Source organism: Solea senegalensis, linkage group LG1, assembly GCF_019176455.1.
Source record: "Solea senegalensis isolate Sse05_10M linkage group LG1, IFAPA_SoseM_1, whole genome shotgun sequence".
Lineage (NCBI taxonomy): Eukaryota > Metazoa > Chordata > Actinopteri > Pleuronectiformes > Soleidae > Solea > Solea senegalensis.
The window spans coordinates 31,147,328-31,157,402 of record NC_058021.1 but is presented as its reverse complement, the minus strand read 5'-3'; the positions used below and the strand labels follow the sequence as shown (position 1 = coordinate 31,157,402).

Below are 10,075 nucleotides of genomic sequence, written 5' to 3'. Positions count from 1 at the left end.
GGATAACAGCCCTATAATCACACATATCTCAGTTAATACTTGTCTATAGATGTGTAGAGGTCCACTTGAGGCTCTTTGTGGCATCAGGTCCGTTATACAAATATTTATTTGGCTTTACATAGAATGTGATCTAGCCCTCCTCACCACAACCATAAATACTTAACTATTGTCACTGTTTGATCATTCAAATGAGGCCAGCATGAATTTACTTTTACTTTTAATTTATGATCAACAACAACAAAAAAGGAAGAGTTACAATCACCTGATTGTGTGAACTGCTGTTTTTAATAATAACAATAATGCAAAATTGATTATTAAAGAGTAAAGACAACTTAAATTTACTGTATTTGTTTTGCACATTACAGAAGTAATAGAAGCACAAACAAGCACACCTAAAATGGATATAGAAATACTTAGTAGATTAAGAGTTTGCTTAGAAAACATTGGATTATTTTATTAAACATGATGGATTTGTACATAACATTGCACAAATATATATAAAATGAGCTCCACCTTGATCAGCTGCAGCATGTAAGTCAATTATATACATTTATTTTATGTGATATAATTTACATTTATGCGACTAAAGCCCCGTGATGCTTTCAAGTGCTTCACTGACTCCTGTAACTCTCGCGATACTACCTCCGTGATCTTTTAGCAGTATGGCAGCTATCTCGCTGAGGTGCTGGCGCAGAGGACTTTCGCATGTTTCCACTAATGGAGGGCTCTCAGTTTTGTCGCCACTGCGTTTTCAAGGTTTGTTTTAAACTCCTGTGTTGTCACAGTTGATTTGTGTTCGCGTGAGTTTCAAATAACGACGCTTAAACGGTCACGAGGGGGGTGTGGCACACACACACACACACACATTGCGTCGTCTTAAAAATGGTCGCATAATAGTTGACGTTTTTTGGCCGTTTTTGCTCCATCTGCGTCAAATTCCGATGTATTTCAGGACGATAAGGCTATATATAAGTTTAATTATGTTAAGTTAACATGTCAGAATGACTGGCTTGTTTGAATAAGACCCTCATTGCCAATATGCCGTTAGCATCTGGGCAAACGTTAGCATCAAGAGAGTCACTTATTAACATTTGTTAGATTTGTCATATTGATAGTCATGTTTTTTTTGTTTTTTTTTAACCTTTGTCCCACCAGGAGACAGAAGACACAAATCCACAGTTCAGTATGCTTCACGACCACAACTGCCAAAGTTGGCCTACAGAAAAGTGACAGGGAAGAACCCAGGAGTGGTCTTCCTCCCAGGATATGGCTCCAACATGAATGGACAGAAAGCTGAGGCACTGGAAGAGTTCTGCAAGTCACTAGGGCACGCCTGCCTAAGGTAAGGCACCAAAACACATCACCTAGAGTAGTAAACCTCACTAATGTTACTCACTAACAAGAACCACATTGGCAGAGCAAAATACACCAAGTCCTCCACACAGATGAGCCTTTGTACATATAAACTGGTCATCCCACAAAAAAGAGACAACACAGTCAATTCATTTTCAATTAAGACCATGTTTACTTAAATTCTGGGATGAGCCATATTTGTAGTTTGTTCAATCACCTTGAGGCATTCAAGGTGAGCGTGTGTCAGCCAGTTTCTCTGTTTCCTCTTGATAGTTTTCATGTTGTCTCACAGGTGCATGTGCTTAAACAAAGACATACACTTCTGTACAAGTGGTTTCAAAGTGGGGAAGCCTGCTTCACAAACCAAACTCCAGAAGTGGCCAACACCTGCCAAGTTCAACTAAGAGACTGTCATTTGTTTGCAGCTCAATAATTTCACTTTCCAGAGTGGCACGATTATCAGGGCAGAGCTGTGTGATGGTTGGAGTTAGAGAAGATACGTGTGTCTCTTTGTCCCCTCTCCGGCGTCTTCATGTTGATGATTTTCTTTTGCTACTTCCTCAAAATCGCTATTCCTTACAACGCAGTGTGTCTCTTCATCTGGTCTTTGTCTTTTCTTTATTACTGGCTTGTGGAGCTATTGTAACCTGCTAGCGTGCACTGCGGTCAAGTGAGCCAGTGTTGTAAACAATGCTGTAAGCGTGCTGTGTTGCCAGGTTTGACAGTTAAATGTTATCATATTGTTATAACCTGCAATTCGAGCCACCAATTAAAGCTTAAAGAGCCGCATCTGGCTCACAAGCCACAGAGAGATACATGCAGACAGTACTGCACAGTGTGTAATCTGAATAATTTCATCTTCATCTCCAACACCCTGGTGCCAGATTGAATTTTCTGTCTTAATTTGTTTTCACACCTAATAGTCCTCTACACTCTGTATGATTGGGTACTCATTCAGCCAGTCCAAGTTTGCTTTCACACTTTCACACTTTAGTGAAAGGAACCAAACCTTTTGAATAACGTATTCCCTTTCTCGCCTGAGGCGGCGCTGCATCAAGATTTATTGAAGGAGAAGACAAGACAAACAATGACCAAGAAAACTCGCTCATCTCATAATAATAAATCTTAACTACAGAGATATCAGTCTGTTTACCACTGACTCGTAACCAGCAATTCAAAAACATAATGCTCCTGTAGTAAAAAATATTCTGTTACGATACAGGAAGAAAATTATATAAACTAATTTGTGACATTCACCTGGTTTCCTTTAAAAAATATCACAAATTTTAACTATATTCCATAAAAGGAAATTCCATTTGTGTGTCTTTTTTCTTTTTTCCCCACATATGCTGCTTTCAAGTCCCTCAAGCATAAACACTTAAATGTGACTATATTTGCAGATACATACAGGTTTTATTGAAGCAAATTCCCACCAGACATATAGCCTCCACTCAATGTTCTGGTCACATGATAGCAGTGGCACTGGCACATGCATCATATCAGATTTTAAAACAAATTCCAATATCTGATCCACTGATTTTGACCATTGTCCTTTACGATACAGGCACTATTTGAAAACTGAGAAACACTACTCCTCTCTGTAAAAATTCAACCTCTGCACACATTTATACAAGTTGGGCAAGAACTCAAATCAAATACATAAGCAGGGTGACCTTGAAACCACCCACCACATCCATGACATCACCACACCAGTGAACTAAAGATCAGGCACATCCTTGTATGAATGTATTCCAGCCTATTTGTTTTTCATAAATTGGTTGACCCCTGAATCCATAAAATGGGATTCAATCATCTCTATCTTAAATAAACAACAGGCATTTGAATAACATGTCTAAATGAGGAATAATATTGACAGTTTAAACAGTTTTACATTCCACATAAGTTTTGCCGACCGCATTATCCTCCAGCTGGAGAGAGGAAAAAAACATGCTACGACTTGCGCCACTGATGTCGATGTGTTGACACATCAGCTTTTTTGTTTTTGCCCTACTAGCCACACAGGGAAGTACCTTTAGTTTGTATAACTACAAATGTCAGACATTTCTAATAGGAAAAAATAATAAATAATAGGATTATCCCTGTCTTTTGCCATTTACGCTCTAATACTGATAATCATGATTTTTTTATGTTTTCCCAGATTTGATTACACAGGACACGGAGCGTCGGAGGGTGTGATCTCAGAAGGAACTATCGGTACCTGGAAAAAAGATGTCCTTTTTGTGTTGGATGAGCTAACAAAGGGGCCACAGGTATGACACAAGTGTGCATTTGCTCTACTGAGTTCTATTGAATTTGGAATTAAAATCTTCCAGAAATGCTGGCAATTTTATGTGTGCATTCCTCCATATTGCCAGATGGTGGCACTGTGCTACCATGTTATCAGTGTCCCTGTCATGATTACACTGGAAGATTTGTAAAGATGCATTTGAATTACGTTTATTCCTTTGATTACAGTCTGATTCAGTCTGTTTTTGCGTCCTCGTAGATACTGGTTGGTTCCAGTATAGGTGGTTGGCTCATGCTGCTGACTGCCATTGCAAGACCAGAGAGGATCGCTGCACTAGTGGGCATCTCCTCTGCCGCTGATCACATTGTCACATCATTCAAGTCTCTTCCTCTGGAGGTAGGAGCCCATAATATCATTACATACAGTCCTAGGGCACCAGCAGCTTTGTTGTTTTTATCTCTATCATATTCTGTGATCACTGGCTTTTGGATTTGAATAATGTCACTTGTGTGAGTTGGTCTTGTATGTTTGCAATCTGTCGATGAACATGTGTATGTGATGCTCAAACATTCATATCTTGAGTAGACAAACAGCACTCTACACATCTTATTTTATTTTGTTTGCAGTTTTGTCATTTTCTAAGAGCAATTTGGCCATTTTGAATTTGCAGACACGCAAGGAGTTTGAAGAGAAAGGAGCATGGACGGTGCCCACCAAACACTCAGAGGAGGGGTTCTACAAGTTTAGTATGGACTTTCTGCAAGAGGCAGAAAATCACTGTGTGCTCCAGAGTCCTATCCCCATCACCTGTCCCATACGGCTCATTCATGGGCTCAGAGACGAGGACGTACCCTGGCACATCTCCCTGCAGATCGCAGAGCGCGCCCTCAGTCCTGATGTGGACGTTATCCTCCGGCGACATGGCCAGCACCGCATGTCTGAGAAGGATGACATCAAGCTTATGGTCTACACTGTCGATGATCTCATAGACAAGCTGACGACTATGATATGAAAGGGTTCAGGGAGTGAGCTTGAGTGGTTATGAAGAGAAGGACTGTGTTTAAGTCAACCCTCAATGGAAAAGAAAACCAAACAATGGCACGTTCCTCAGCCAAATATGACCTTTTATTCATCTCTGTTATTCTCTCTTTATGTCATCTGTTTCAGATGCTGTTACAGTGTAACCCTGTTCCCTTATTTGTTCAGGTTGCATCTATACATGTTCCAGGCTGTTAAATCTACAGTCATGTTCCTCAGCCATAGTTCTGCCATTGCTGTTGTCGCCAATGTTCTTACTGTTTTGACTCTTTCACCTCCCCCCTTTAATTAGATGCATAGTTTTTTTCCTGTGCCTTTTTTAAAAAATCTCTTTTCACCCAGTTTGGCCAATAAAACCTATGCACACTAGAGTGCAGGTCTCAGTCTGTTGCATCGACTAACACTGCATCATAAATAGACAAACAGCATGAATGAAGTGTTAATTAGTGACATCTAATGAGATTCAAAACTAGAACCATCAGCAAATTAGTTGCCAGTTATCTCTCAATAAATCCTCCTAAAGGTTACACATTGGACATTTAAAGGACAATTTTGACAGATATTGAAATGCATCAAAACAACTACAGAATTGTACATATTTACCATTTAATCATATACATTTGAGAGCTGTATTAGGGGAAACATTTTAAACTAGATTGTTGTTTTTTTTGTTTATTTAAACGGATAGATGAGGATATCACAATGAATTTTAGCTACATACAGTGAGTCAAAAATCATTCCGGGTTGTAGGTTACAGTCATGTGAAGTTTGGACATTCTGTTACATGACTCCATGTACCTGCCAGCCTGTAGAGAGGCCTGCTGAATGGAGCCACTGGACTGTTGATTATTAACATGTAATTGACCACTCGCTGCACTGTGCTCAATGGGGCGAAGCCGACCACTTAACTCCGTCATGTCTGCTTAACTGCGGCTTTGACCTTTAACTTATGGTTGAGCTATCTGTTCAAACCATTTCTGTGTCAAAACTACTATCATTATTTATGGGTTCATACAGTGTGACATTTGTAGTGCAAGCTGTAGAGATGTCGTAAAAAGGCATGTGATGCTCCTCTTCCTAAAACTAGATTTGTTTTAACTTGTGTCATCGTTTACCAGGAAATGCTCTTTCAGTGTCTGTGTCAGTGTTAGTGTCACAACATTTATACTTTAGAGAACATTCTCTTTTGGTTCCCAGAATGTTAATTTGTCACAACCTTCATACATTGACATGACAACTTTCATTATATGTAGTTAATAGCATTTTAAACTGTGTACATTAGCAGGTACACTTGCAGTCTTGGATAATGAAGAGGCAAACTTGATAGAATTAAAAGTTTTATTTTTTAATGAACCAAAATATACAACACAACAAACTCTAAATAAAGAATAAAAACAAATGAGCACACAATATAAATTAAAATCAAGCTTTATATACAGTGCTTAACAAATTCAAAGTCTCTATTAAGGGGTTGACATTTATGGATAAAGTCCAGTTGACTTCAAATCACAAAAAAACTTATTTTTAAAGCTCAGTTAGAAAAACAACAACATTGCATTATTATGTGTGTGTGAGTGGGGGTCACTTCCTGCTGCCCCCACCTGACCATGCACTGACCGGCAGCGGTGTCAGGTCACATACTGTGTAAGTGTTGTCTGTCTCTCGGGACTCCTCCTGGACGAGCTGGCATATAAAACGAGCCACTCTCTGCTCGCACGCACACACACGGACACAGTGAGACCAGGCTGCCCTGACGCGCCTGTGCTGCGCTTCATGGACGCTTCAGAGCAGCATCCTCATCCTCCTCATCCTCCTCATCCCTCCACAGCTCACGGTGCTGCCGGATCACTCTCACCGCGCTCTCCTCTGCAGTGAGTGATATTTGAATCTTTATTCATGTGTTGTGTTTTTATGGAAACATATTTAAATGTTAATTTGTGTCGCAGTCGCTGCTGTGTGGAGATTTGCGCAGTTGCTTTTTTGGTTTTTGTAAAAACGCTCACGTTGCAGAATGCGTCGTGACGCAACATTATTTATTGTCGCTACTTCATTTTAGAATTTGTTTGATTTGATTTTTACAAAAGCAAAACAAGGGACAGAAAGAGCTTTATATGCGGCAAAGAAGACTGACGTAATTTAATGAACGCAGAGCTAAATATAGAACAACAGTGTGGTCTCCACTGCAAGAGGTTTAAACTTTTTTTAAAAAGGATATCTGATTATTTAATGTTTGTCCTTGTGACTTATGCCTAGTGTAGGTTAAACAGTTATCACATGGAACCAGGCTGCCGGAAACGGTTTTAATTGTTACCATAGCAATAAAAGGGGGCTTGTCCCTGCTCGGGACAGCTGCCAGAGACCACACCCTTCTCTCTCACCATAGCCTCCAAAGATGCTTCTATAGCCAGAGAGAGACAGGTGGACATCCTGGCTTTTTGTTTGTTTTTTATTATTTAGAATAATAAAATAGTTTATTATTATTTTTTCTATTCTTCTTAATTCATTCTCCTGTTGTTTTTTTGTCAGAATTGTGCTGTTTCAGCATCTCATTATTGTTCTCTGTAGGTCTGCTCGTGTCGCTGAAGCTGCCATGGCGAACAGGGGGCCCAGCTATGGCCTGAGCCGGGAGGTGCAGGAGAAGATCGACCAGAAGTACGACCCCGACCTGGAGCAGAAGCTGGTGGACTGGATCGTGGCACAGTGTGGAGGAAACCTGGAGAGACCACAGTCGGGCAAACAGAACTTCCAGAAGTGGCTGATGGATGGAACGGTGAGGGGCTGCAGAGACTCTTTTTAATATTGCAGCTGCTGTTACATATATATATATATATATATATATATATATATATATATATATATATATATATATATATGAATAATTTAAAGTGCATCAGTGCAGACCAAACAACTGTGTTAGATTTAAAGAGACTATAATTTATCATCATCATCTTTTACTGATTTATCCTCCACATGAGGGGGTCATAAAATAAGCAAACACATTCATGTGCCTAGTAATTATTGAAGTGTAATGCATTGAAGCAGAGGAGTTATTGATAGATAAATAGAAGTCTATGTTCCATTTTACTGGATTAATATTTGTAGCAGACACTGAAGTTTGAACTCCTAACATGTGTGACTCTGAGTGTGTCTGTAATTTCTCCTGGCATTGCATTAATTACTCTAATAAATGTTTTTTATAATGATAAAGGAAGAAGGGCAGACTGGAAAATGTGCATGTTCAAGCTTTGCCAGTAGGTGTGGCCATTGTGTGACTTAAATTGTATTAAGCCTGCTTTAAACAGAGAATGTGCAGTATAGAGTGCCTTATATCATTTTCTTCCAGCACAAACTACAGACAATTCTGTATTTTCATGTTCACCAACTACATAACCATATAACCCCGTATATACCACAGAGTTAGCTCCACTTGTTTTTAGGAACAAAATTAAAGAACAGTCTATTATGTGACTTTTGCACATTAGCTCCCATTTTTTAAACCTTCAGCCATCTTTAAGTTTAATTTCTCACATATTCTTATACCCAGACCTGCTATATATTATTAACAGACATAATATAGGATAAGACCCAAACTAGGCGCCTTTCAAGGTTCCCTCCCGAGATACCAAGGCTGCCAGGCATCTGGACCGGATACGCTCTCTCAAGTCTTACTACCTATACTGTGTGTATCAGAGCTTGCCAAAACCTGCGATGATGCCTTAACTTTTCAGATGTCAGCCGTTGTCTCAATTCTCCTCAGATCTGAGCTGTCGACAATAAAACCTTGGCTTCACTTTTTCCCTGTTCCCCTTTGTCTTTGTCTAGATCCTCTGCAGACTCATCAACAGCCTGCATGCAAGGGGAAAGGAACCGATCAAGAAGATTCCAGAAACTCAAATGGCCTTCAAGCAAATGGAGAAGATCTCTCACTTCCTGCAAGCAGCAGAAGCGTATGGAGTGACAACCACTGACATCTTTCAAACCGTGGACCTGTGGGAGGGTAAAGAGTTGTCACAGTATCTTCTGCAGAGGTAAGCAGTCATCACTGCATTCATAAACCTTTTTTACTTTGGCCATAGGTAAGGACATGGCTGCAGTGCAAAGGACTCTCATGGCTCTTGGGAGTGTGGCGGTCACTAAGGACGATGGTCATTACAGAGGGGACAGAGACTGGTTCAATAGGTAAAAACAAAGACGACAGAACATAATTGTGTCAACTTTATTTCCTATTCCTCACATTTTCATTGTCTAAAATCTGCAGGAAAGCCCAGGGCTATCGAAGGGAGTTCACCGACGAGCAGTTGCGCCAAGGACAGAGTCTGATCGGTCTTCAGATGGGCAGCAATCGCGGTGCTTCTCAGGCTGGTATGACGGGCTACGGTATGCACCGTCAGATCATGTAGACCACTTCCTGCCTAACTCGCTCCTCTGCTTCCACACCTTATTTTCTACTAATACCACGAGTGTTGTAGCCCCCAAAAAAAACCTTCCTGTCCTTTGTAGCACCTGCCATGTTAACCTCAACCTCCCTGGAATTGCTGCTTTTCCCTAAAATAATGATGTCAGATGCTGTAGATCGCCTTCTTCAAGCCCTCTAACTTTGTTGACTGTTTCCCGACTTTCTCTATTCACTTTAGTATGTGGAGCTTAACGTCATTCAACATCACTTTAGTCTTACGGGAAAACTGTAGATCTAAATGTCCTCACAAAAACAAGCCATCCGTGTTATACATACTTTAAATCTGAATACTGTACGCCGCTGTTAGAGCATGTTGTATGCTAATGATTTGTATGTACATATTCTTTACATCGTAGGTCATCGTTTCAGCCGTTTTTTTCCTGTTACTCTGTCATTATTTTTGCCTTAAACTTAACAAAAACTCTGACGACGTCTCCACCGTCCTGTGTGAAGACTCGTCGCAGTATCTTCTGTAACCAAATCAACCTCACGTTTGTGCCTGGTTTTTGGGACTAGAGAGACCGGGTCCTGACACATTGGCCTCAAATTACAAATGAGTTTCGGTTATTTGTGAGTTGACGTCGTTCCGTTACGTGTCCGTTTTGTGCAAAACCCCATGTGCAGTAGCCAACATGTATGAAGACATTGCTTGAATGTGCACATTTATGTATTGTCATGTTTATATTTTTGAATATATTTATATCTGGAGGCTTGTGAGAGGAATTATGTATAAAAAATAAATGAAGTGAGCATATACAGTATTCACATGGTGTCTGTGTAAAACATGGTGTGTCTTGAGAGCTGGGGAGTCACGGGTGTCTGGTGTTTACTTACTATCTTGATTTAGTGTCCCAGCTCCTCCCATGATGTGCCCATCCCTCCTGCCTCTACTCACTGTACACACAATCTAATAAAGAGGCAGCAGTGTGGCTTAATGATGACAGTTCATCAACCAGAGAGGCTTTACTGAAGCCAGATCA

At 40.2% G+C, this 10,075-nt stretch overlaps 2 protein-coding genes across 3 annotated transcripts; both read left to right on the top strand.

Moving 5' to 3' along the window:
* The first annotated feature begins 644 nt into the window (after positions 1-644).
* On the top strand, positions 645-5,010 carry abhd10b (abhydrolase domain containing 10, depalmitoylase b). Its single transcript, XM_044048477.1, has 5 exons — positions 645-756; positions 1,156-1,342; positions 3,512-3,623; positions 3,860-3,997; positions 4,272-5,010. Exons 1-5 carry the CDS (start codon positions 663-665, stop codon positions 4,611-4,613), a joined length of 873 nt encoding a protein of 290 aa, XP_043904412.1. The 5' UTR covers positions 645-662; the 3' UTR covers positions 4,614-5,010.
* Positions 5,011-6,344: 1,334 nt separating this feature from the next.
* Positions 6,345-9,856, top strand: tagln3b (transgelin 3b). 2 transcript variants are annotated; one of them, XM_044035008.1, is made up of 5 exons: positions 6,345-6,510; positions 7,205-7,409; positions 8,462-8,636; positions 8,716-8,818; positions 8,898-9,856. In XM_044035008.1, exons 1-5 carry the CDS (start codon positions 6,413-6,415, stop codon positions 9,037-9,039), a joined length of 723 nt encoding a protein of 240 aa, XP_043890943.1. In that variant the 5' UTR covers positions 6,345-6,412; the 3' UTR covers positions 9,040-9,856. The 2 variants fall into 2 exon arrangements, with proteins under 2 accessions (XP_043890943.1, XP_043890952.1); XM_044035017.1 differs by lacking the exon at positions 6,345-6,510 and adding an exon at positions 7,012-7,057.
* Positions 9,857-10,075: the final 219 nt, after the last annotated feature.